This window comes from Balaenoptera ricei, chromosome 2 (genome assembly GCF_028023285.1).
Source record: "Balaenoptera ricei isolate mBalRic1 chromosome 2, mBalRic1.hap2, whole genome shotgun sequence".
NCBI classification, from domain to species: Eukaryota; Metazoa; Chordata; class Mammalia; order Artiodactyla; family Balaenopteridae; genus Balaenoptera; species Balaenoptera ricei.
In genome coordinates this window covers 178,968,756-178,995,506 of record NC_082640.1, presented here as the reverse complement: position 1 = coordinate 178,995,506, position 26,751 = coordinate 178,968,756, and the positions used below count along the sequence as shown (strand labels likewise).

Sequence of the window (26,751 nt, the reverse complement as noted above, 5' to 3'; positions counted from 1 at the left end):
GCAATCGATCCTCACCCTGGCTTTCTATTTAAGGTAAAAATAAAAGGTCTCCTCTTAAAATAAATTTAAGTTTCAACGGGTTGAATTTCTTACAAACGAACGAGAAAAAATAATAGTGCAGGCGTCCCCAGATGTGGCCCAAATCATGGATGTGATGATGCACAAATGGCCAAAGTGTGTAAAAACGTGGAACTAGATGACTTCCAAGGGCCCCTCAAAGCCTGACATCCTGATGGATCCAAGGAGTGCTCACCATAGCTGCCCTTTAAACTCTCCAGAAGTGAAACGGAAATAGAATTTCAGGTGAACAAACCCTGCCTGACCCCAGCTGGCTTTTTCGGCTTGTGTCCCGGGGCACCTACCTATTATCACTGGAGAGCTGGCCTGTGTACCTCCTTTCAGAGTGATTGTGAGGTTCCTGTTGTCTTTGAACTGTCTTCTAGGGATTCATGCCGTGGCACCCCCTGGGGAGGGTGGAACCCAATCCAGGATCCAGGTATGATTCCGGTACCGTCCTGAAGGGCATGGGTAGGTGGCCCCAACAATGTCCCTGACAGCGCTGGGAAGACCTCACCTTAATGACAAACACTACCTAAGTGTCTCTAAGTAAGGGGAACTCCGGAGGGAAAACTCTGCTGAGGACACGGCTCTCAGCATTTGGAAAACTTTGCCTGATCAGCCCGTTCTGGATATCAGGGACTGCGTACTATTATATTTCCTGAAAGGAATAGTAAGGAATCTTCTGGATTCCCAGACCTGGAAGAATGCTATGCTGATAGGTAGGGTTGGGGTGAGGTATTTCCCTTGAGCTGATAGAACAGAGGTCAGCAAACTTTTTCTGTAAAGGGACAGATGGTAAATATTTTTGCCTTCATGGACCATTTGGTCTCCAGCGCAATTATTCAGTTTTTCCATTGTATCTAGAAAGCAGCCATAGACACTTTGGAAATGAATGGGCGGGCTGTGTTCCGATAAAGCTACTTGGGGACACTGGAATTTGCATTGCATGTAATTTTCACCTGTCATGAAATATTACTCTTCTTTTGATTTTTTTCCAACCATTTAAAAATGAAAACATCACTCAGCTGGAGAGCTGTACAGGAACAGGCAGTGGGCCACGGTTCAGCAGTCCCCTGCTCTAGAAACCTTCTCTGCAGTGGAGGGTGGACCTTAAAGATGTGAACAAGTCACTGTTCTAATCATTTCAGTTCTTACAAACAGAGCTCTGAAACAGGTCTGAGTCTCGTGTCTGTTGGTTAAAATAGAATCTAGTGTTAGTTATTGTACTTAGTTCATTCATCAGCAAATATTAGGTCTAGTGGTGAAGAGGGAGGGAGAACACTCGTCCTGGGCTGGCTGTGGAACCTTGGGCAGATGGCTTAGCCTCTCTGAGTCTCAGTGCTTTCATCTGTAGAGTCAATAATAGTGGGACCGATCAAATCAATGAAATAATCAATGCAAGACAGTTCACTTCTGGCACATAGCACACCCTTCACGAAGGCTAGCTATTTCCTCTCACTTCCATAGAGTTCAAGAGCACAGGGATGTTTTATCCCTTTATCCAGCAACCCTGCACAGTAGATCTTATTTAGCACTTTATGGAGGAAGAGGCCCAAAGAAGTTACAGAGCTTGTCCAAGGACACAAGCTAGTAATAAATGGTAGAGCTTGAAGACTGTGACTTGAAAGACCTAGCTTTCTCTATGTGATGCCCTTGCAGACAGCCAGACAGGAGAATAAATCTAGTTTCTCTAGGGACTTGTGGAGGTGGTTAATTTAATGACCTTTTCGTCTAGAGCCAGGCTCTTATAACTCCTCCCTGCTGTGCCTCAGATTCTTGGGGAGACCAGCATCATTTGGGGGACCTCACAGCCCTCTAGCAGTTTGGGGAGGCACCAGGCTGAGGGGTTTCTGTGAATATTTTAGGGGGAACTTTGTTGCTCTGCATGGAGCTCTGGTTTAGAAGCCCCAGCGTGGAAACAGGCATCTGGGCAAGATTTTAAGTTTTTCTGAGTCCTCCTGGGAGAGAACGTCTGTGGTGTGTGTCTCTGCAGGGCTAGTAGGGAGGGTTCTAGAAGACAGGATTTAAGGCAGCTGCTTTTGAATAATGGAATCATCAGGATCTTGGGAAATAAATAGCAGAGGTGGGTTCCTGACCAGTTTTATGCCTTGGTTTTCTCTTCTGTATAATGGAGATGGAAAAGTCGTCATTAGCTGCCTGTTTCTTGAGCCCAGCACGTGTGTGTTGGACGCCTACAATGGTTCTCACTCTGAACGCACAAAGGAAGTCTGGGGAGGAAGTCTGACCTTGGATAGGGGAGGCCTCGGGAGGTAAAGCTCAGACAAGGGAAACAGTGAGCCTGCAGCAGCCTGGGAAGGTGGCCGAGCCAGTGTTTCCCACGCCCCTGCACTTGTCTGAAGACTTAATCAGAGAAGGGAGGAACACGGGCATTAGACTCACCCATCGCTGTGCCCTCTGTTCCCACTCGGTTACCGGGGGGAAAAGCTGCCCTGGACCCTGGCTGCGAAAAACCCAGCCCTCACCTGTGAGTGGCTGAGAGGCTGGCGGGGGAGGGGTGTTGGGAGGAAACGTGAAGGTGGAAGTAAGTGTGACCAGCTGTTCCCAATTTGCCCAAGACTGAGGGGTCTCCTGGGACACAGGACTTTTGGAGCTAAAACTGGGGAAGCCCCGGGCAAACCAAGACACTTGGGTCACCCTAGTTAGTCAGAGCCCTGCCATCCTGACTGTGGCACTGGGCAGTCTGGGTCACAATGGACAGTGTAAGAGGGGTCATCTGCCCCCTGAGCCTCGGTGCCCCCTCAGACTTGATTGCCCCTCCTCTGAGCTCCCAGCGCCCCTGTGCACGAAGAATCACTGGCTCTGCTGTCCCCCAAGTCTGTGAGCGCGTGAAGACAGAAACCACTCTGTCCTCGGACCAGCCTCTGCCTGTCCCTGAGCACAGAGCCGGTAGTAAATGCTGTAGGGTGAAGGAATGAGGGCTGAGGGTCTCCGCCTTCATTTCCTCCACGCTGGGGACAAATTACTCAGATGCCAGTTCATGCTTTGCTACTTTGCACATGCTGTTCCCTATCCTGCATGCCCTTCCCTCCCTTGGCAGTCTCTCACCATGCTGTGTCCCCTCTGAGCTGAACCTTAACTCTCTAACTGGCCTTCTCTGTTCATTCATCTTCCCCTCCCACCCCCGACATGATGAGCTCCTCAAGGGAAGGTCCCAGCTTAGTATTTTCTCTGCTGCACTTGGCACCTGTAAAGGTTTCTTGAACAAATGAGTGGTGCTGAATATGTAGAGCAGCGATTCATTCATTCACTCACCAACTCCTTGCCGAGGTACGACCGCATGCCAGGCACTATTCTAGGGAGAGGGATGGGAGCAGTGGACACGACTGGCAAAATTTTTGCTCTGATGGAACTTACATTCTAGAAGGTTCTAGAATCATCTAGCTTCAACAAGCAAGCAATAAGTAAACAGACCATATCCGAAGGTCACATGCCCTGGCCAGTTGCTGCCAGGCTGGAGGCTGCAGTTCCGTGGAGGGGAAGTGATTCAGGCCCAGCACATGTGGCTCCCCTCCTGTGGATGCAGAATGGACACACCTTCCCCTGGGTGGTGGCGGCCCTACTGTTAAGCGCGGTCAAGTCGGGGAGGGTGGCATTTGCCTTTCATGCAAATCCTGTAGGCCATCAGTCCTTGCAAGAAAATCCACTAAAGCTAGCATTGTGCAGCAGGAGGGGAAAAACACATTTTAGGAGGTCATGTGGTATTTGTGCCGAGTGTGGGAGGCCCCGTGTGTCTGACCCCGGCCCCCGGGGCGGGAGTGCAAAGAATGGGGCTCACATGCTGACCGCCCCTCTCCCCCAGCTGCGTGGGTGACCTTGCTGGGCAGCAGCAGGAGGGCCATGGGCTCTGCTAAGGGATTGTTGGGGAGCCCAGATTCCTCCAGGAGGAAAGGGATTAAACTCCCTCCCATCAGGGGGATGAGGTTGGTCAGCTTCCAAGCGCTGCACACAACAGTGAGGTATTGTCCGCTGGGACTGACGGGGAGCTCAGCCCTGGGCACAGTCCCCTCCGGGAGGGAGGAGCGGAGTCCGGCAGGGCCAAGCGCCCCATGCCCCAGAAACACGCTGCTCCCCAGAGCCCCAGGTGGCATCTCCCTGCTGCCTGGGGGCTGGTAGCCCCTGGTCCTGAGGTCCAAGGGGCTTGGGTGGCACCTCTGTGTCTGCAAGGACGTGACTCACCCCTGCTGGTGACCCCCTCATGTTGACCCCCACCCTGGAGAGCAAGGAACAAGTCAGTCCCCAAGGCCGGTGCCCTTGGCTTCACACAGACACATCATAAAACTGGCGTCTTGAAGCCTGGGAAGGAACTGGCATGTGCTAATTATAATCTGCACAGCCTGTTAACGATTGACCTTGGACTCCAGGGAGGTGAAGGCTCCTGGGGGAAGTCTTAGTGGTGCTCTGAGGCTTCTAGATATCGGGCACGGCATCGAGATAAGGAGGATGGACTCTTCTGGATGGCTCAGTGGATACCACCTTGCAGCTCCAGCAGAATGCGGACAGTTTTAAACCTCTTGGGCTCTGCTAAGGGACTGTTGGGGAGAAAAAGGCAGCAAGATACCTTCTGTATGACCTTGGGCAGGTCACTGAACCACTTTGGACCTTGATTTCTCTATGTAAAGAAGACAATCATTCCTACTTAACAAGAGGTGAGAGACCTCAATAAGCTGTGTGTAAACACCTAACATGGGGACTGACACCTGGTACATGCTTAACAGTGTTAGTTCCCAGCCCGGTATGCCCTGAAAAATCCTGGAGGGCTCCCTGGAGGCAGTGGTGCCAGAACTGATGAATGAATGTGGGCAGGCAAAGAAGAACACTGAGGGGGGAAGCCACATGGAAGCCCCATGGAGCTCTGGCTCAGGAAGAGGAGGTGGGAATCAGTGGGAGGTGAGGCTGCAGAGATAGATGGAGAAGGACCTCAACTGTCCTGGGACGCATTGTGGACTTTCTCAGGTACGGGCCGTGGAGCCTTGGAGGGATTAAGTCAGAAAGGCCTTTGACTCTGAACCCTAAGTGCCCCTTTCTGCCAAAAAGAGAGGACTCTGTTCCCTCTGCCTCCTAAAGACTCAGGGCCCAGGGCTCAGGCCCCAGGAAGAAGCACGCTGGGCCTGAGCCCCTGTGGCGACGTGCGTCTCCCCAGGGGTTTGGCCAGTGCAGCCCCGAGAACTCCCTTGCTCCGAAAACTCCCATTTGGAACAAACCCTGCCTTCTTTAGGCTGTTCTTCTCACAGCTAGGGTGCCATTTATTAAATGGAAGTGGGGTTCAGGTTGTTCTGTATCCTTTTATAAACCAAACCTGAAAACCATAGGAGGGCATTTTTCTTAGGTGAGAAGTAAAGCGTGCTGGGTTTTCTAGTCTGCCTTGATCCTGGTGATGCCACAGACCCAGGGTCAGCAAGATCCTGCCTGTGTGGGTCCTGTGGGTCCTGTAGGTCTGAAAGGCACGTCTTTGTATTGAGGGCCTACTGTACCCCAGGCTCAGCGCCAGGCCTTTGTTGTTTCATTTTGTTTTAAATTTAATTATTTATTTTTGGCCTTTTGTTTGTTTTAAGTTTATTTATTTATTTATTTATTTATTTTTGGCCGCGTTAGGTCTTCGTTGTGGTGTGCGGGCTTTCTCTAGTTGCGGTGGCTTCTCTCTTGTTGTGGAGTGTGGGATCTAGGCTCGTGGGCTTCAGTAGTTGTGGCACGTGGGCTCAGTAGTTGTGGCTCGCGGGCTCTAGAGCGCAGACTCAGTAGTTGTGGCGCACGGGCTTAGCTGCTCTGCAGCATGTGGGATCTTCCCAGACCAGGGCTTGAACCCGTGTCCCCTGCATTGGCAGGCAGATTCTTAACCACTGCGCCACCAGGGAAGCCCAGTGCCAGGCCTCTGTATGCTTGTTGGTGCCGTTGGTATCCTCACTTTACAAACAAGGAAACTGAGGAACAGAGAGGTTAATAAACTTGCCTGGGGTCACACAGCTAGTAGATAAAGAAGCCAGATTCAGTCCCATGCTGGCCATACTTCATGGACTACGTTTTCTGTACAGCATAATGTGAAAGCTGTGCTTCCTAATTCTAACTTATTTTAAAAAGTCGAATGGAACTGTGAAATCTCTTAATTTGTTATTAGAATGTATGCAGCCTTAAAGTACTTTAATTTTTTAAAAAACTACTACTACCACCTTAAAGAAATTGACATTTAAAAAATGTGCCTATGATTCCAGTGCTCTAAGAGAACGTTCTACTTTTTCCTGTGTTCCTTTCAATCTTTATCTTTTTTCACACAGTTTTTGTATAATTTGCACAGCAGGAGTTGGCAAACTGCAGCCCACAGACCAAATGCCACATGATTTTGTAAACAAGGTTTTATTGGAATACTGCCATGCTCATCATTTACATACTGTCTATGGCTGTTTTCACGCTACAACTACAGATTTGAATAGTTGTGACAGAGACCATCTGGCTTACAAAGCCTAAAATGTTTACTATCTGACCCATTCCAGAAAAAGTTTTCAACCCTTGGTCTAGAGGGCAAAGAGTTTTAATTAAAGTATAGTTGATTTACGATGTTGTGTTAGTTTCTGGTGTACAGCCAGGTGATTCATTATGCTTTTTCATATTTTTTTCCATTATAGTTTATTACACGATACTGAATAATAGTTCCCTGTGCTATACAGTAGGACTTTGTTGATTATCTATTTTATATATAGTAGTTTGTATCTGCTAATCCCAAACTCCTAATTTATCCCTCTCCCCCCTTTCCTCTTTGGTAACCATAAGTTTGTTTTTTATGTCTGTGAGTCTGTTTCTGTCTTGTAAGTTCATTTATGTCATATTTTAGAATCCTCATGTAAGTGATATCACATGCTATTTGTCTTTCTCTGTCTGACTTACTTCACTTAGTATGATAATCTCTGGGTCCATCCATGTTGCTGCAAATGGCATGATTTCATTCTTTTTTATGGCTGAGTAGTATTCCACTGTATATATATATGTGTGTGTGTGTGTGTGTGTGTGTGTGTGTATATATATATATATATATATATATATATATATATATATATACCACATCTTCTTTATCCATTCATCTGTCGATGGACATCTAGGTTGCTTCCAAGTCTTGGCTATTATAAATAGTGTGCAGTGTGCTCTTTTTTCTCTTCAGACACAGCATTATTCCATGGTGTTAATCATCACATTTCTCAGTGTAAATGGCCCAGGATATTCCATGGGATGGATGTCATCAACTTTCCTTAACCATTTTCTTTTTGCTGGACAGTTAAGTGGCATCTTTTTTTTCTCAATATTTATCTAAAACACTTATATAGCACCTACTGGTTACCAGCACTGTTTACCAGTATAACTCACTTAATCAGATCAGTGATAAGAAGTTCATACTATTATTACTTCCATTTTACAGATGAGAAAGTGAAGTCAGAGGAGTTAAATCCACTTGGCTGAGGCCGCATTGTTTTTCAGCAGCAAAGTTAGGCCTGAATCTGCTCAGCCAGCTGGCTCTGGAGTCTACGCTCTTAGCAGCTGTTAGGAAGCGTCCTGGAAGAGGCAGGCCTTTGTGACCGTGACTGTGTGTGTGTGTGTGTGTGTGTGTGTGTGTGTATGTGCGCGTGCGCGCGTGGTGAGGGGAGGGTGTCCAGTGCAGTGACTCACCAGGAGTGAGCCCCACCCTGCCCAGCCCAGCCTGACCACCCAACGTCACCCAGATTTGGTTAGTCTCTGGTCCTCCTTGTTACACACCAGGCAGCTACAGCCATGTGACCACATACTTTGTTTCTTTGTGGAAAACAGCCCTGAAAAGAAGGCCAGCTGCTGATGCTGAAGAGAAAAATGAATTCTCCCGGTCAGAAAAAGACCTCTTGGGCGGGATAATACAACGGTAGATTAGGGCTCTGCCTTGTGGCCAGGGGGGTACAGGTTTTGCTCAAATGTTAAATCAGTGATAAATTTGCAAATGTTCTAGTTGGACTGAGAAAAACAACAGCAAATATGTGACATAATTGTCCAGCTAAGTGGAAATGATTAAGGAAAGTTTGTGACATCCACCCCAGGGAATATTCTGGGTCACTTACAAGGAGAAATGTTAATAACACCATGAGTCGGGTGTAGCACTAGTCAGGGGGGGCTTTGGGAAGCTGATGAGACCTGCAGACCTTGCCAGGAGAGTAAGCATATACACAAGATGCTGCATGAGATTTCAGGAGGCTCAGGGAACCCTCATAGCCTAATCCAGGGGTCTTACCCATTGTCGGGGAGGGGGGCAGGTTAAAACCCCTGGTCCACAGAGACATTTTGGTTTTTTAAAATAAATTTATTTATTTTTGGCTGTGTTGGGTCTTTGTTGTTGTTGTGTGTGGGCTTTCTCTAGTTGCGGTGAGCAGGGGCTACTCTTCGCTGCAGTGCGGACTGTTGTGGCTTCTCTTGTTGCGGAGCACGGGCTCTAGGCGTGCAGGCTTCAGTAGTTGTGGCACGCGGGCTCAGTAGTCGTGGCTCGTGGGCTCAGTAGTCGTGGGTCGTGGGTTCTAGAGCACAGGCTCAGTAGTTGTGGCGCACGGGCTTAGTTGCTCCGTGGCATGTGGGATCTTCCCGGGCCAGGGCTCGAACCAGTGTCCCTTGCATTGGCAGGCGGATTCTTAATCACTGCGCCGCCAGGGAAGCCCTCACAGAGACATTCTGAAAAGTGAATTTAGTGAGTACTACCCACGGGACACTTGTGAGGTGAGCTAGTGGATACCAGAAGGTCTCAGGTCAAGAAATGCCGTATTGTAGAGACTGGGGCGGGTGGAGGGTGTTGAGAAGACTCTGAACACTGTGCCCACCTTCCAGCAGAAGGAAGGGAGCCTGAGCTGCCAGGGGACCCAAGGGCGCAGGATCTGGTCGGTCCTGTTCACCTCTCTGATCTTCAGCACCAATCACAGCATCTGGGACAGAGCAGGCGTTGCAACAAGATCTGTCATTAAATGAATGAAGCGTCTCCCAAGCTCTGGAACAGAGGGAAGTTGGGCCTGGTGTGGCTCTGGGTTAGAAGATGAGACGGGCCCCTCTCTCTGCCTGTTCACACGGGTCCCTAGAGGGCACGCCCTTCATCATCACCTGGCCTGGCGGCTGGGTGGAGTGAGAGGCACAGAGGGGGAGAAGCGAGGGTGAGCTGGATTCTTCTTGGCTGTCAGTTCCTGGAAACCCAGGTCGGGCCTCCACCGCCTGGTTGGTGCCCCATCTGGCCTGATTCATTTCGAGCCGTACACTGAGGAGCCTGGTGTCCCTGGGCCCATCGCAGTCCCGCCCAAACTGGGCATGCCTCTTAGCTAGTCCCCCATCTCAGGCACGCTCCCTGCAGAGGATTTGGCCTGGGCACCTCGTCAGTCTGACCTGCAGGGGTTCATCTCCCCCCCGCCCCCGGCCTCTGCATCAGTCGGGTATGGGATGGGACATCCTGTTCTGACTCAGAAAGGAACCCCCTTCTTTTGCCTTCCTGACTCACTTCCTCCTTTTGCTGGCCGTCTTGCAGCGTGGCATGGGCGCTGGAGCCCAGCAGACCTGGGCCTGCTCCTGACTGCGCCTCAGACCTGGGCAGGAGAGCTGGCCCCTCTGAGCCTCAGTTTCCCCATCTGTAAGGTGACGCGGTCGCCCCTGCCTTGGTGGTAATGGATGCACCACACCTGCCCAGCACCTGGCACCCAGCAGGTAACCTCATACATGGGAACTTTGGGTGACATTTTCCCCAACCCACAGGGGCCTCCTTTGGCATACAAAAGTTAAGACTTATGATGACCTTGACACTCACCCAGGGCAATCATAAGGTCACAGATGACCTGGGGTGGGGGCAGGGTAGGAGCAGGCAGAACACTCGTTACCCACCAAACAGTGTTGGCTGGGGTGCGAGGCTGGGGGCTTTGCTGGGAGGGGGCCCATGGGACAAGCTTCAGGGGCAGACACCGTGGGGAGGAATGACGGCTGCTCCCCACAGCTTATCAGATGTTTGCACATTCAGGCAGCAGTTGAGAAAAGATCCTTGGACTTGAACTCTGTTTTCTTTGTGGAAGAGCAGGTTTCCAATAAAAAGAATGCCTTGGGGTTAAACGGCACTTTACAAAGCATTTCCTAGCAGGTGATGGAAGGTTCCAGGTTGCCTGGACCCTTTTCAGTGCAACATTGTTTCCAGACAATTGGTCAGGCGCTGCCCTCCTTGCCTGTGGGTCTGTCACTGATGAGAGCACGCCACTCCCTTGCTCACAGACCCTCGCTGGATCCCTAGTGCCCACAGAGGAAAGTCAGTGCACCGTTCTGACTCTCCTGCCTGCCTCTCCGTCACGGCGTCCTTTAACAATTCCCAAGCCCACTCTGCAGCCTGAACTTGGCGTTGCACTTTCCCAGCTTGTGCTTATGCTGGTCCAGCAGCTTGTTATGCCCTTTCCCACTTGTCATCTTATCCAGACCCTGCTCATCCTTCCATCTCAGTCAGTGTGTCCCCTCGTCTGTGAAGCCCTCCCTGGATCCCCTAATCAGCATCATTGCTCCACTCTCTAGGCTCCGAGAGTTTCTCGTGTGCCGCTCCATTTGAGCATGTAAGAGCCTGAGAGTCTGCGGTCACGCAGACCGTGTTTATAACCCGCAGCCTGCGCCTGGCTCAGCGCTGTGTACATCTGGATGTTAAAGCCGACTGGTCTTGGATTTGACTCCTTATCTCCTAACTAGTAGCTCTGGGACCTTGGGCAGAGCACGAAACTGCTCCATCTCAGTGCCCTCGTCTGTAAAATGGGAATGAGTATTAAGGCCTGCCTCTCACTGGCTCTCCCCTGTCATTTTTGTGTCTTGAATTCTTTTTGTCACTCTTAATGTTAACCTAAATCTATGTCTCTGCTCTCTCTCTCTGTAATTGTCCGTAATGTAAAACAGAAATATTGTCATAATTTTTGGATATTTTATGTTCTTCTTAATATTTAAGAACATTTAAATTATTTTGTCAAAAAAAAAAAAGACCTGCCTCTCAAGTATAAAAAATATTTTTATTGTTAACTCAGCAAATGCTGTTTAATTGAATTGAGTAACTTCTCACGGGGGTGGGTCTGTTTCTCACAGGAATGGGTACTTAAACTAGGTCTGTTTGAATGGCCCTCTTAGTTTGGAGATTTTGATTGTTTCTTTTACAAAAAAAGTTTTATTGAGATATAATTCACAGTATACAATTTAAATGGGTGCATTTAAAGTGTACGATTCCACGCCTTTTAGTATATTCACAGAGTTGTAAAAACATCACCCCAGTCATTTTTAGAGCAGTTTTACTACCCCACCCCAAACCTGCACAATCCCCGGTCCACCCATGCACCCACCCCAGCCCTAGGCACCCACCCATTTCCCTTCTGTCTCTACAGACCTGCATGTTCTACACATTTCGTATAAGTGGAACCATACAATATGTGGCCCTTTGTGATTGGCTTCTTTCATTTAGCATCATGTTTTCAAGGTTCTTACATGTTGTAACCGCATCACTACTTCATTCCTTTTTATTGCTGAGTAATATTCCATGGTATGGATGTAACATATTTTATTTATCCGTTCATAAGTTGACAGACATTTGGGTTGTTTCCACTTTTTCGGCTCTCATGAACATTTGTGTATAAGTTTTTGTGTGGACATATGTTTTCATTTCTCTTGGAATATACCTAGGATTGGAATCGCTGGATCATGTGGTAACTCTGTGTTTAATCATTTGAGGAGCTGCCAGGCTGCTTTTCAAAGTGCCTATACTTTTTATATTCTCACCAGCAGCATAAGAGCGTTCCACTTTCTCCACATCTTCACCGATACTTTGTTATTGTCTGTTGTTTTGATTATAGCCATCCTTATGGATGTGAAGTGGCATCTCCTTTTGGTTTTAATTTGCATTTCCCTGATGGCTAATGACGTTGAGCATCTTTTCATGTGCTTATTGGCTATTCGTAGGTACGTTGTCTTTGAAGAAATGTCTATTCAGATCTTTTGCCAATTTTATAATTGGGTTTTTGTCTTTCTAGATATAAGTCCCTTAGTGGGTAAATGATTTGCAAAATTTTCTTCCATTCTGTGGGTTGTTGTTTCGCTTTCTTGATGGTGTCCTTTGAAACACAAAAGTTTTTAATTTTGATAAAGTCCAGTTTATCTTTTTTTTTTTCTTTTGTTGCTTGTGCTTTTGGTGTCACATCTAAGAAATCAGTGCCTAATCCAAGGTCAGGAACATTTACGCCTATGTTTTCTTCTATGAGTTTTATAGTTTTGGCTCTTACAATTTGGCCTTTGATCTATTTTGAGTTAATTTTTGTATATAGTGTGAGGTAGGGGTCCAAGTTCATTATTTTGCATGTGGATATCCAGTTGTCCCAGCACCATTTGTTAAAAAGACTATTCTTTTCCCATTAAATTGTCTTGGCACGCTTGTTGAAAATTAATTGTCTATAAATATGAGAGTTGATTGTTTCTTTTTTTTTTTAAATTATTAGCACCTTTAATTATTATTTATTTATTTATTATTATTTTTGGCTGTGTTGGGTCTTCGTTTCTGTGCGAGGGCTTCCTCTAGTTGCGGCAAGTGGGGGCCACTCCTCATTGCGGTGCACGGGCCTCTCACTATTGTGGCCTCTCTTGTTGTGGAGCACAGGCTCCAGACGCGCAGGCTCAGTAGTTGTGGCTCACGGGCCTAGTTGCTCCGCGGCATGTGGGATCCTCCCAGACCAGGGCTCGAACCCGTGTCCCCCGCATTAGCAGGCAGATTCTCAACCACTGTGCCACCAGGGAAGCCCCCAATTGTTTCTTATCTGTGGGTTATTTTGAAGAAATGTAATGCTTTCCTTCAGAGGCAGAGATGTTTTTATACCAAGATGAGTCCTGGCCAGAGCTCTGCCACTGAGCTGCTGCAAGATCTTGGGTGGGTCTCTAGCCTTCTCCAAGCCTCAGTCTCCCCATCTGTAAAATGGCACAGCTAGATAAGAGGATTCCTGAGAAGCGGTCCAATTGTTTTTGTTGTTGTTGTTTGTTTGTTTGTTTGTTTTTGTCCAAGTTGCGCGGCATGTGGGATCTTAGTTCCCCGACCAGGGGTCAAACCCGAGCCCCCTGCAGTGGAAGCACAGAGTCTTAACCACTGGACCGCTGGGGAAGTCCTGGTCCAATTGTTACATGCGGAAATGTAGGGAGGTTTCCGCGGTACTTTTCACTGGCTCCTGGGGGTGTCCCATGAGGCCTAGCCCTGCAGCCTGAGACCTGGAGCCAATCTGAAACCTGTGGGCAGTTTCAGGAACTCCCTACCCTGGCCTGGCCCCAGGGGAGCCAGCCCTGCTTTTCCAAGAATGTTAGTGCTGTGCTCACTTAGTAAGCAGCACCGCCATCCTCTTCCATGCTGGCTGTGGTCCAGGCCTGGGTATACAGAGCAGGTGAGACACAGCCTCTGCCCTTGAGAGCAACAGTCTAATGGGAAGACAGACAGACACGTCAGCAACAATCGTGGAGCCGAGTGGCGTGTCCTGGTTGGCACTGTGTCCCAAGGGCTGCAGGTGCAGGGAGAGGGGGGCAGATGGCAAAACTCGGCTTTGCTGGTAGGGCCACAGGCCTGGCCCAAATGTGAACGCTTGCTCTGGGCAGTATCTGAAGAACGGTCGGGTGAGCTGTGTAGTGTATTTCACAGCTCTTCCATGTGCCGTCCAGCAGCAGCTCCTTCTTAACTCGCATTTAACCAGCGCTAATGCACTGACCAGGCGACTACTGACCTCTTGTCTCCAGGCAAGGCGCTGTGGTTAAGGAAAAGGCTCTGGAGCCAAGCTGCCCGAGTTTCAATCCCTGCTTTGCATGCTTTGGGGAAAGTTATTTAACATGTCTGTGCTTTGCTTCCTTATCTTCTAATACGGGGTTTTATATTAGCACCTACCCGGTAGCCTATTTGTTTCTAAAGCACTATAAAGTGCTTTAGGAACATGGCCTGGCACAAGGAGCCAGCTCTTATTAAGTTCTCTGGTTATTACAGGTTGGAATTGTAGCTTGGAACAGTGTAGCACTGACCCCAGTATGTTAGGCCCGCTACACAGTCGGTTATTATAGCCCATGGCTATTACACGGTGTGACATGGTAACATGGTACAATTAGCCTATAGGTTGCCTGAGGATCATTACAGTTCTGTGCCTTTGAATAAAGCAGAGCTTCTCGGCAGTGTATACGTCCCTTCCTAACAGCTGCTCTGTTAAAAAAAAAAAAAAGCCCGGAGGTGAATCGGTTGTGCCCCTTCCCTTCAAAACAATCTTCCCATTTAAAGCTCTGCCATCTCAGAGAGGAGGCAAGTCAGGCAGAAATTTTTGCTCTTATTTGACCAAAGAGGCTGGTGTTTGGAGCTGGTTAGTGGCAGATCCTGCACTGGACCCCATGCTCCCTAATTCCATTTTGGGGCCTGCTCTGCCCCCAACCCATGGCCTGAAGGAAGACTCTGCTTTGGGGATTAACAGAGTCTGTGCTGAAGTCTACCCTTCCCCCATCCCTGCCCTTCCCAAGTTTCCCTGAACCTTCAGCTTGTGTATATTGAGGACCAAATAAGGCTGGTAAGATGCTCCTTCTGGCTCCACACGTATTCCTTTTAATAAAAAAGACCAGGGAGTTCCCTGGTGGTCCAGTGTTTAGGACTCGGTGCTTTCATTGCCGGGACCTGGGTTCAATCCCTGGTCGGGGAACTAAGATCCCGCAAGCCACGGGGCATGGCCAAAAATAAATAAATTAATCAATTAATTAAATTTAAAAAGAAGACCAGAACTAACAGTTATCAAGTACTTACTAAATGCCAATGGGGGTAAATATTATTCTTTATATTTTCCAGATTTATCTATCCGCCCATGAACATTTGTGAGCACCTACTATGTGTCAGTATCTGTCTCAGGTACCTTGATCAAGATAGCAGTGATCAAGATGGGCAGTTCACATTCAAATGCGAACAGCAGGCTGAGTTCAGTGGTGCTGGACTCCTGACTCGGAAGTTGTTGATTTCCGTCCTGGATGCTGGGAGACCCCATGGCAGCCACACGAGTTGTTGAGCAGACATCCAGGTCCCTACTGAACCAGGGACCCACAGGAGCATGGATAAAGGCCCCATGGCACCGCTCTTTGGGAGCTCTGAGAGCCCCACGCACACGTGAGGGACTCCATTTGTTTATCTGCTTTTACACACTCTTGGCTGTTGGTTCAAGGAGTCAGCTGGCAGCGCCCTCGGAACTGGAGCAGGTTCCTGTTGGCTGAGTGTCTCCGCATCACTCAACTCCTCACTCCCTTAGCCTCCAGCCTACCGGGCCCGCACTGAGCACGGTAGCCTTAAAGGAGGAGGTGCTTGGGAAGTGCTGAGCGCAGTCTGGAGCTTAGTAACTTGTCCTAAAGTACAAACGCAAAAGGCAATCAGGTGGTTCGCCGTGTGGGACTGCAAATTAAAACCACAGTGAGATTTCATTACCCACTGGTTAAAAGGGCTAAGATTAAAAAGACTGATCATCGCGGGCCGTGTGGGAACGGGAACTCTCATCCACTGCTGGTGGGAATGAAAAGTGGTGTGGCTGCTTTGGAAGATAGTGTGGCAGTTTCTTAAAAATGTGAACATAGGGCTTCCCTGGTGGCGCAGTGGTTGAGGGTCTGCCTGCCAATGCAGGGGACACGGGTTCGTGCCCCGGTCCGGGAAGATCCCACATGCCGCGGAGCGGCTGGGCCTGTAGCCACAACTACTGAGCCTGCGCGTCTGGAGCCTGTGCTCCGCAACAAGGGAGGCCGCGACAGTGAGAGGCCCGCGCACCGCGATGAAGAGTGGCCCCCGCTCTCTGCAACTAGAGAAAGCCCTCGCACAGAAACGAAGACCCAACACAGCCAAATAAATAAATAAATAAATAAAATGTAAACATACACCTACCATCTGATCCAGGCACTCCACTCTTAGGTATTTTTATTTTTTTTATTTTCTGTTTTTTTTGGCTGCGTTGGGTCTTCGTTGCTGCACATGGGCTTTCTCTAGTTGAGGTGAGCAGGGGCTGCTCTTTGTTGCGGTGCACGGGCTTCTCACTGCGGTGGCTTCTCTTGTTGCAGAGCATAGGCTCTAGGCGCACGGGTTTCAGTAGTTGTGGCACACGGGCTTACTTGCTCCGCGGCATGTGGGATTTTCCCGGACCAGGGATCGAACCCGTGTCCCCTGCATTGGCAGGCAGATTCTTAACCACTGTGCCAGCAGGGAAGTCCCACTCCTAGGTATTTTTGCAAGAGAAATGAAAGTGTATGTCTATACACAAGTGTTCAGAGCAGCTTTATTTGTAATAGCCAAAAATTGTCCATCAGCGGGTCTCCGCATGCTATGGAATTTTACTCAGCAATGGAAAGGAATGGACCATTGATACAGGCAACAACATGGATGAATCTCAAACTAATTATGCTGAGTGAAAGAAGCCAGGACCACACCACTCGCCCCTATATATATATATATATATATATATATATATATATATATATATATATATATAAAATTACATTTACGTAAAAATCTCCAGAAAATGCAAACTAACCTCTAGAGACAGTAAGCACATCAGTGGTTGACTGGGTCAGGGTGTGGGCAGGAGGGAAGGATTAGAAATGGAATCAGGAAACTTTTGGGGTAATGGGTGTGTTCATTATCTTGATTGGGGTGATGGTTTTGTAGGTATATATGTTAAAGCTTGTCGAACTCTACAGTTGAAATGTGTTTATTGTTTATCAATTTTACCCCCAAATAAACCTGTTAGAAACAAAGGCCACCCCATCTCCAATTAATCAGTAAGATGAATCTGACCCTGCCCTCCTTCAGAGAACTTGTTTGTGTCAACAGATATGCACAGCAAAGCATGAACCGTGAGGTCAAACTTCTGGGTTCCGTCTTGGATTCGTGGCTACTCACCTTGCCTCCCTAAACTCCAGTTTTCTCACTGTGGGATGGAACTGATAGTAGTACCTTCCTCCTGGGGTTGTTGGATGGAGAACATGGGAAAATTCAGAGTGCTTAGTAAACAGATAGTAAGTGGTAACATGCACAGGGCCCTGTGGGGTCCCAAGGAAGGGAGGAGCTTTTACTGTCGGGGGAAGGAAGCTGGAAAGGTTTCCCCTCTGAGTGAACTGAATCTTGAAAGAACAAGGAAGAGTCTGCTAGAAGGAGGTGTGTATTGGGGTAGGGGAGGCTCGCCAGGCAGAACTAAGCCGGGGAGGCAGCACTCAGACTCTAAGCTTCTAGAAACTTCAGCAGTGTGGTACAGCTGGCGTGCAGGGACCAGGGGCACCCTGGTGAGTCAGGGCTGTAGGTTAGGTGGGAGGCTCATCCTTGAGGGTCCCTGAGGATTCCCCTTCATCCTCCAGGCCAGGGTTTCTCAAATTGGGATATGAGGAGGATTTCTCCGGAGACCATGAGTTCTTTTTTTTTGGCTGCACGGAGCGGCATGTGGGATCCTAGTTCCTGGACGAGGGATCGAACCCGTGCCCCTTGCAATGGAAGTGCGGAGTCTTAACCACTGGACCTCCCGGGGAGCCCCAAGACCATGAGTTCTATGAGAATTTTTGGAATTTTTATCTAATAAAGACAAAAAAATAAAAACCCTATATCTTGATGCAATGCCTTTGGATACAAAGACGTTTTCATCTAGTAGAAAGCGCTCATTTCTGAAGTCCTTCTTGATAAGAGTGGTTCTGAAAGTATATTATTGTGCAGCCATAATTTTCTTTTCTTTTTTCTTTTTCTTTTTTCTTTTCACAGCCATATTTTCTTTAATTGAAGTATAGTAGATGTACAATGTTGGGTTAGTCTCTGCTGTACAGCAAAGTGATTCAGTTATATATGTACATTTTTTAATATTCTTTTCCATTATGGTTTATCTCGGGGTATAGAATATAGTTCCCTGTGCTATACAGTAGGGCCTTGTTGTTTATCCATTCTATATATAATAGTTTGCATCTGCTAACCCCAAACTCCCTTGGCCACCCTCCCTTCCTTGGCAACCGCAAGTCTGTTCTCTATGTCTGTAAGTCTGTTTTTGTTTCGTAGATAGGTTCATTTGTGTTATATTTTATATTCCACATATAAGTGATATCATGTGATATTTGTCTTTTTCTGTCTGACATCACTTAGTATGATAATCTCTAGGTCCATCCATGTTGCTGCAAATGGCATTATTTCATTCTTTTTCATGGCTGAGTAATATTCCATTGCACATATAGATATACATATAGATATATGTACCACATCTTCTTTATCCATTCATCTGTCAAAGTACATTTACGTCTGTCCATGTGTTATTCAGGTTTGAGGGCCACAGGAGGTGTGTGTGTTCATTACGGTTGAACCCGCTCCCTTGGGCTGTGGTGCAGACAGTCCAGGGAGGGGGCACTGGTTCCATGGGAGATGTTCAGGAAGGTAAGGCAGGTCTGGTGGGTTCAGGGGTGACTGTTGGAATCACCCCTCTGCAGGGAAGATTCCTACCTGAGGAGAAGGTATGAGGCACTGGGGGCCTGGCATGGGCCCCTGATTCCCAGGGCCAATAAGAGAGAGGCCTGGGGAGGAGGTGTGAGGACATCTGTCACTGCCATGCTGTCACGGAAGACGCTGCCTTGGGTCACTGGAGAAGGGAGGGGAGGGAAGGCGCAGGGACAAGGGGCCAACATCCCATCCTGGAAGCTCCACCCCCTTGTCCAGATCTTCTTCAGGGAGGGGCTTTGGAGGCTGGAGCAGGACCTGGGATGGGCCTTGCCACACGGCAGATGGAACCCTCTCTGGTGGGACAGGACCTTGGAGATTTCATCTACAGGGTACTTGGGAGTGCGGCGGGTGCTTTCACTGCCAAGGCATGGGGTTGGGCCACGACCCACAGTGTGAAAAACCAAAACCGACCTAAAGCTCCCGTTTCCGAATCAGAGGTAGGCTGGGCAGCGTTGATTGGTCTGCCCAGACTCACGCCTGCGGCCCGCAGCACTCGGTGTCCCACCCAGGCCTGGACTAGTCTGATGCCTTGCCCACTGCTGCTCTCTGACCCGCAGCTGACGGCCAGTCCCTGCCTCCCCGGCCTCTGATCGCCCCTGGCCACACTGCCAGCGGCCGGCTGGGACTACGACGTGGCCAGGGCTACTGGAAGGATGCTTCTCAGAACCCCCTCAGGGAGCCCTCCGCTTCGCGCCCTCTAATTGGCTGCCCTCCCAGCAGCCTGAGCCAATCACAGCTGGCCCGAGGAGCCAAGGCCCCGCACCTGGGAGCCACTTGCCTTGCCCAAGGGATGCCCCTGTCCTCTCTGGGAGGTCGGGCCTTCTGTACCCCATTCTCTTATAGTTGCACTTTGCATTCTCTCCCCCTCCCAGACATCCATATTTGACTGTGCTTTGCAAGGCCAGCGTTTCCCGGGTAGAAATCCTAGCGTCCTCCACACTGTGCCTTTTGACGGAGAGCTTGGCTTTAGTTAATTTCAGAGTGGGAAATGTTGTTTTATCGTCAGCTATCTGGGAAAGGAGGTGGGCCAGAGCACGGTGGGCTTTCACTACCAAATACCATGTGTCAGTGATGGCAAAGCTGGTTGAGAATTCCTCTCAGAGCGCTTGTCTTGAAAGCAGTCCCCTTTGTGGGGACTCTTGGCCTGTCCCCTTTGTGGCTAGAGTTGTAAAGTGGACCCCAGAACCCTGTTACTAAGCGGGGTTTCTTGTATGAACACTTACAAGCCCATGGACAGAGGGTGGGTTGTGGTGCCCTGTAGTTTGTATGGCTTTGGTTCAGTCCCTTAATCCCTCCAAGCCTGTGGTTATCTCTGACCGGATAAAGCCCAGTAATTGTTCCCAACTCCAGGTCCAGCAACCCTGGAGGGCTGTTGTAAGATTAAATAAGATGGTGTGAGAGTTCCTGGTCCAATGACCGATTAAGATGCTACGGAGGGTGCCGGTCCCTGCTTCTTACACACTTCGCTCTCAACATCACCTTCTGTGAATGCCAGATAAGAGAGCGTGGCCCAGGACCATCCTGGTGCTCTGAACGATGCTCTGAGCTGTGGCTTCTCCGTAACACTATCTGCAATAAGTAAACAAAAAGGAGTTCCCAGGATCCACTTGGAATAGGCTTTGGGATTAAAAGCAGCTGCCCGCTTGGTTCCTGAAATCCCATCTGTGTATGGGAGAGCAGTGGGAATGAGTAAGGGTGGAAACTGTGTGTGGCAGAGCAGGAATGAGTCACAGGAAAGGCGAGCGTGTCACGGGAAAGGGAGTGTGCCCCGTGCCGGGGCGCTGTGTCCGTCTGTGGTGTGGGCCCCCGGCCAGGTTGGAGGGGCAAGCACGCTTGCCTGTAGGGCCTGCCGTGGAAGCTGGGGTTTACTTGGGTCTGGATCCTGAAGGTTCTGAGTTCTAGAGCAAAATGCCAGGGGGCGGCTGGGGTGGCAGAGGGCCAGGGTGTCTGAACACCGTAGGACTGAGGCGGCCCGGCCGCCGGGGCCTCAGTTTATTAAATTCAATTCTAGATTCTTGAGCAGAGCCCCAGGTTTACACCCTGCAGTCACCTTCCTGGAGCTTAGATGCTCATGGAAGACGACCCACAGGAGGCGTGGACGGCTCTTAGTGGGTTCTGGGGGGTACAGGCGGGGGCGTGGAAGCCGGGTAGCACCGTGGTGTTTAAGAACAAAGGCTCTGGACTCAGGCCATCCTGTGTTCCAGTTCTGCCCCCGATACTTAACATCCGTCTGACTCTGGGCAGTGTTCTTAGTATCATTGATCCTCAGTTTTCTCAGCCATAAAATAGGGATAAGTGTCTCATTGGTCTTTGTAGGATAAATGAGTTAATAGCTGTAAGCCCTTTATCACGGAGTCAGGCACATACAGAATGCAAGATACACGTGGGCTGTTAGAATTATTATTGTTCATCGTGGATCCACCACTTTCTGGCAGGCTATTCGCTTTACTGAGTCTCAGTTTCCATCCTCATAAAATGGTACTAATAATGTCAGCCACATAATAGTCACTCTTTGAACCTGACTTTGCCCCTCTCTTTGCTTGGGAGGGGTTTGGTGTCGTGTTTTAGGGGCATTCCCTAATGGGGTTTGGTTAGGTCTTCAGCAGGATTCTTGGAGTGTCTAGATCATTGAATGGCATGCGGTATTAGAGTGTTTGCACATTCCCAGAGAATGTTTTACGTTGCCTTTATGGTGTTGGAGGGGCTGGAGCAGGGAGCTGTCCCAACCTGGTCCTTATGGGGTGTCTGCCTCTCACCACTGGCACCACAGAGCCCAGTAGGGGCCTCCATCCTGCAGCCTCAGCTTCCCAGGCCCAGGAAGGGGAAGGGAGAGGACGGAGGGCTCTAATCCCACTGCCCCCAGGACACAGGGTTCTGAGCCCTGATTTGTTTCCCGTGCACTGCCCCTCAAGGCCAACCCGGCAAATGGTCAGTGTCAGTGCCAGTAACTTGTCCTTTGTCCTGCAAGGCTGGTCCCTCCCAGACCGAGTTGCAGCTTGGCCCATTGCTCAGGCAGCCCGGAATCAGGGCAAAGGGAGCTGGTGTCCTTCTCCATCTACAGATGGGCAGCCTTCGCAGGCCTGGGCTGGGAGACCTTCCTTGCGGTCCCCTGGGTCACAGGAGGGTTGACCCCTGCGGGCTGCGTCGCTCAGGTTCCCCTGTGCTGGCCCAGGGATTTCGCCCACACAGCCTTTCCGCCTGGGCTGGGGTGACGCCTCCCTTGGGGCTCCGGTTCCCGCGGCTCAGAGGCTCCCAGCGCGGGTCTGGTATCACCACCTCCTGCTTTGCCCCCTCCAGCCGAGGTGTGGAAGTAGCCAATCTCTGGGTTCCCTTTTGTCTCCTGGCAGCTTCTCAGCTCCTTCACCCCCAGGGAGCCGGGTCCCTCTGGTTCACAGCTGGACTCAGAGTGGATTCACTCTGCCTGGTTGAACCCTGTCCAATCAGAGTCACGGTCTTTGGGCTTTGGAATCTGACAGAACAAAGTTCAAATCTCAGTGCTGCCCTGATGGCTCTGTGCCCTGGACACTCCAGCCTCAGTGTTCTTGTCTGCGGTTGCGGAAGGTGACGGCAGCGCTGCCCACTGAGCGCTGGTCCTGAACAGGTGCCCGATGAACCCCCCAGTATTCTAAGAGGAAGGTGCTGGTCGGTGTGAGGGGGAGGAAGTTCTTCTGAGGTCCCTCTGCTAATCAGCCGAAGCTCTCCGCCTGAGAGGATGCCCCGCTGCCCTACCTCTGCCCGCTCCTGTGTGACCGACCCTCAGGGACCAAATGGATGACTTATAGACAAGCGCTTAGCACGGACGTAGGCCTTTCATCATGGTGGAAATGGCAGCACCCTTTTCTCTTCCCTGGTTGGCTTTTTTTTTTTTTTTCCAAGTCTACATCACGTTTTCCAATCCCCTCCATCCAACCGCACACTGCTTTATGGCCCTTCTGCCTGCTTATTCACCCTGAGGCTTCCTTGTGACTCTAACTAAGCTCTCCCCTCTTGAGTCGATGGCTCAGGCCTGGAGCTCAGTTTCTGGAACCTTCTTGGCCTCCCCTGAAGTACAGCCCCACAGTCCATTTCTGGGAGAGCTGTGTCCCCTGTCACCTGCTGTGGACGCGTCGGTCTCAGGCTGGTGCCTTTTCACCCGGGGTTCATCTGAACGCATGCTCTTTCTTGAGTCCGCTCCTCTGCTCCCTCATCTGCCCTGCCCTGGCTTGTCTGTCATCAAGGAAAAAAGATCATTTCTCTTCTGGCTGTCATTTGTGATAACCACACGGGACGCTGAAAACCAAGGCTGCTTCCTTTCTAACCATCTCCTCCAGCAGACCAGTGCCGGCCTGAACCAGAAAGGGCCTGCATCCTGTCTCTGGTTCCTCAGGGACAGCCCAGAGGCGCCCCTGGAGCCCCACTCCCTTGTGCCTGCAGCAGCACCCCAGGGCTGCTACCCAAGAAGAGACTTGGAAATGGAAACAGCTTTTTAAAAAATGCCTGAGCACGTTTTTTTTTTTTTTTTGCCAAAATGTTTGGAAAATGCATAGTTCCATTTTTTAAAAAATCTTGTGTCCACTCAACCAATCCAAGAAGGACAAACTCATGGACGGTGAGAATTCCCCCCTCCCTCCCAGAGAGGCGTGCCTGCCATGCTCGCTCCTGCAGCCTTCCTGCCTGGTCCTTGGCCTCGCGCAGCTGCCTGTGTCTGCAGGGACCCCCTCCCCCCACCCCGCTTCCACCCACCCCCTTGGCAAGGGCTTCCCTTCTGCATCCTCCCCAGCCAGGGTGACTCGCCTGAACCTCAGAATCAATGTTGTCACCCCCACCTGAACCCATGTTGGCTCCCAATTGCCCCCAGGGACCAGCCCAGCCTCCTGGACATGGCTCTGGGGCTCTGATCTGACCCTTGCTTCCTTCATTGCCTCCCCCCATCCTCAAGCTCCAGCCTCCCCATCCCCCAGTGTGTCGAGAGCCTCCCCAGTATCCCTGCAGTGCCTCCCACTCAGCTGGTGCTCCCCTCTCTCAAAGCTCACTTTGGCCCCCTCGCTGGACACGGAGCCCCATGGGCCAGAGCCTTACCTGGTTCGTCTCTGAATCCTGAGCACCCAGCAGCTGTTAAGATGCACAGATGCATTAGCCTATGGCTAGTAACCCCCATTCCTACCCCGCACCCACCTTTGGGATGGTGTGAGAGCCGCCGTCTGGATGCAGGTTTCTAAAGAAGGAGAGCCCTCCACCTGACCCCAGAGGAATTTGGGGTAAAAAAAGAACTGCTTCCAAGTATGGAATGTGTTCCAGGTGCTGGGTAGGAGGTTTTTTCATTAACCAAATCTAGATGTTGTCCCCATGCTATGGTCTGAATATTTATGTCCCCTCAGAATTCACATGTTGGAATCCTAACCCCCAATGTGATGGTGTCAGGACTTAGGGCATCTGGGAGGTGATTCTAATCCTGTTCTAACATGAGGGTGGAGCACTCATGAATGGGATTAGTGCCCTTATAAAAGAGACCCCACAGGGCTCCCTAACCCCTTCTTCCGTGTGAAGATACAATGAAAAGTCTGCAACCAGGTCTCCCCTGACTGTGCTGGCACCCTGATCTCGGACTTCCAGCCTCCAGAACTGTGAAAAGTAAAGTTCTGCTGTCTATAAGCAACCCGGTCTGTGATATTTTATTATAGCATCCCAAACGGACTAGACCCCATTTCCAGGTGAGGAGATGGGGACTCAGAGAAGCTAAGTGACTGGCCAGATGTCACACAGCTAGTGAATAGCGGGTCCAAGACCACCAGGACCAATTATAATTCCTTCTGGCCTCAACATCTGTCCAATCCCAGGACACATGCCTGTGGGTCACTTAGCCAGCTCAGTTTGCCTGCTGGCCGCTGTGGCTCCCTGCAGCTGCTGGTTACAGCCTTGGAGCATCTACAACTGAAGCTGGCAAACTGTGGCCCATAGGCCACATTTGGCTAGTAGTCTGTTTTGGTGCAGTGAATGTGAAATGGGTTTTACATTTTTTAAGGGCTGTAAAATCAAAGAAGAATATGCAACAGAGACTGTATATGGCCTGCAGAGTATAAAGATAGTTACTACCTAACCCTTTACAAAAAAAGTGGGCCCCTCACTGTATAAAAGGTCCCCAGGACCACCTCCTTTGGAGTTTCCATGTGGCCCTGGGAGGCTACTCAGCTTGGCCTGCCTTAGAGGGGCCGCGACGCTGGAAGGGGTGCTCTGAACTGGCTGAGAAGGGGGGTCCGTGGGGAGAGAAGGGGACCAGGGCCCAGACCAGGCTGACAGTCTGAGGGCGGAGGCTGGTGCATTGGCCCCAGCTGGCGTGGCTCACAGAGATCTCAGTAATATGGACCCTTCCAACCCACAACCTCAAAGACCCTCAGAGACCCTCTTTTCAACACTCACAGTGTGCAGATGGGGAAACTGAGGCCCAGAGAGGCAGAGGCGTGCTCAGGGCAAATGTGCAGATTCCAAGCCCTGGGCTCTTTCTCCTACTTTCCCTGTCACATTTTGGAAGGCTTCCCACCCTGCTCAGCCCAGTACTATGGGTCATTTCCTTGGCTTATTTGTTCCTTCAGTGGACATTAATGAAGGGCTGGTAACTTGACTCTCCAGCACCGGGGTGCAGAGGTGGAAAGGCAGCAGGAGAGGAGGTGGCCTGCCCAGAAAATATAGTTGGTGGTCACGATGCTCTGGGGTTCCACGCCGGACAGCAATGCTTGGGGGAGGGGGCTCGCTTCTAGAAGAGGGAACAGAGGTCATTGTCTTGGCTGTGTCAGAGAGGAGCTAAGAACTGCACATCTGCCCTGGGGTTGGCTGTGAGGAGGCACGGGAGGAAGCAAGGCTGGAAACAGGGTCACGCTCAGGGCTTGGGGGTCAGTCGGAAGACTGCTGCAACGTATCTTTTAAACAGGGCAATGGTCAGCTGGATTTGTGTTTTACGAAACCCCCTCTGGTTCCCGCCCGGAGAAGGGATGGGAAGAGGGCCGGAAGCTTGTTGGAGTCGATTGAGGAAACGGAGGGAAATCCATGATGTTCCTGGTGAGGGATGTTAAGGAGGGATGACTTCCTGGTCCATAAACCAATTGTGAGTGGGCTTTTCTTGAGCTGCTCATTTGCTTTTTAACTTTAAACTTTTAAACTTGTGTAAGGAAGCAGGCTCTCCTTTCCATCAGTTGTGGATTCTAACCCAGGCCCATGGACAGACAGGGGGCTATGGATAGAATTGCTACTGACCTCTAACTGATGGCAGTTTCTTCAGTTACGCAGGAGGCAAAACAAAATCAAAGCCTACTCTGTTATTAGCAGCGGCTGTAACTTTGTCACATATATTTTTATGTTGCACTGCAGTCATTGTAGATTTCTTGAAATGTATTTTATGCCCATCAGTATTTCAAAATTCCAGTAGTTATTAGACCCATTGTCATTAGATCTTGTGATTTAATGTGTTAGTAAGGTAGTGTGTGGTGCGTGTGTGTGTGTGTGTGTGTGTGTCATGAATTCGATTTTTAGTATTTTGATAACTATGTTTTAATATGATTGGTTTCCTTTGTAATTCTTGCAGTTTATTCTCGGCATTTAAAGACTGTATTCCAAGAATACAGGGGTCCACAGTAAAAGTCCATCCCCCTCCCCTCAAATCCCCCACCCTGGTTTGCAGTTCATCCACCTGCAGCCTACACAGGCGTTCAATGTGCAGCTTCTCTTCTAGAAGCTTCTTGAGGCAGAGGTGGTGCCCACTTATTTGCTGCTGTGGTTGTAGCATCTGGCCTAGCTCGGAGCGCGTGTTTAATTCCTGTGTGTTTCACTGACCTGGAATGAAGTGGTTTGGTAGAACAGGCCAAGAGGCCCTGGTCTCTTGAACTCTGCCTGCAGCTTCACCAAGCTGACAGTTAGTGGTCCCCCATCCGAGGTTAGAAGCCCCCATCGGAGGCTGATCCGTGGATCTGAGGTCCACCCGAGTCCCGCCCCACCCTGCCGGACCCCTAGTGTTCCACTTGAGTACCTTGGGGTCTCCAAACCATCACACCTCCCAGGCCCTGGGCATTTCCAACTGCAGGAAGGGTTCTGCACACCTCGCTGCCTTTGGGCGTTTAGAGCATCCGCCCCCCCCCCCTCCGCATCCTGTCATCTGAAACTCTGGGAGCTAGTTTCTCTCCTCCCATGCATCGCTTTGTAAAAAATAAAAGCTGAGCTTTTGGAAGCCA

The 26,751-nt window shown here is 49.9% G+C and overlaps 1 protein-coding gene across 9 annotated transcripts in view; it reads left to right on the top strand.

Annotated features, from left to right (window-relative positions):
• The window catches only part of SYNE3 (spectrin repeat containing nuclear envelope family member 3), a 99,024-nt gene that overhangs the window by 9,476 nt on the left and 62,797 nt on the right, over positions 1–26,751 (top strand). For 5 of the 9 annotated variants that reach the window (XM_059914944.1, XM_059914939.1, XM_059914940.1 and 2 more), the window contains 2 exons: positions 9,587–9,762; positions 14,906–15,217. The exons of 1 other annotated variant lie outside the window; for it this stretch is intronic. In XM_059914944.1, the coding sequence (XP_059770927.1) occupies positions 15,082–15,217 (136 nt within the window). In that variant the 5' untranslated portion in view covers positions 9,587–9,762; positions 14,906–15,081. Of the gene's footprint in view, positions 1–5,012; positions 5,035–9,586; positions 9,763–14,905; positions 15,218–26,751 lie in introns of those variants that run through there. 3 more of the 9 variants (XM_059914942.1, XM_059914943.1, XM_059914945.1) reach the window with 3 other exon arrangements.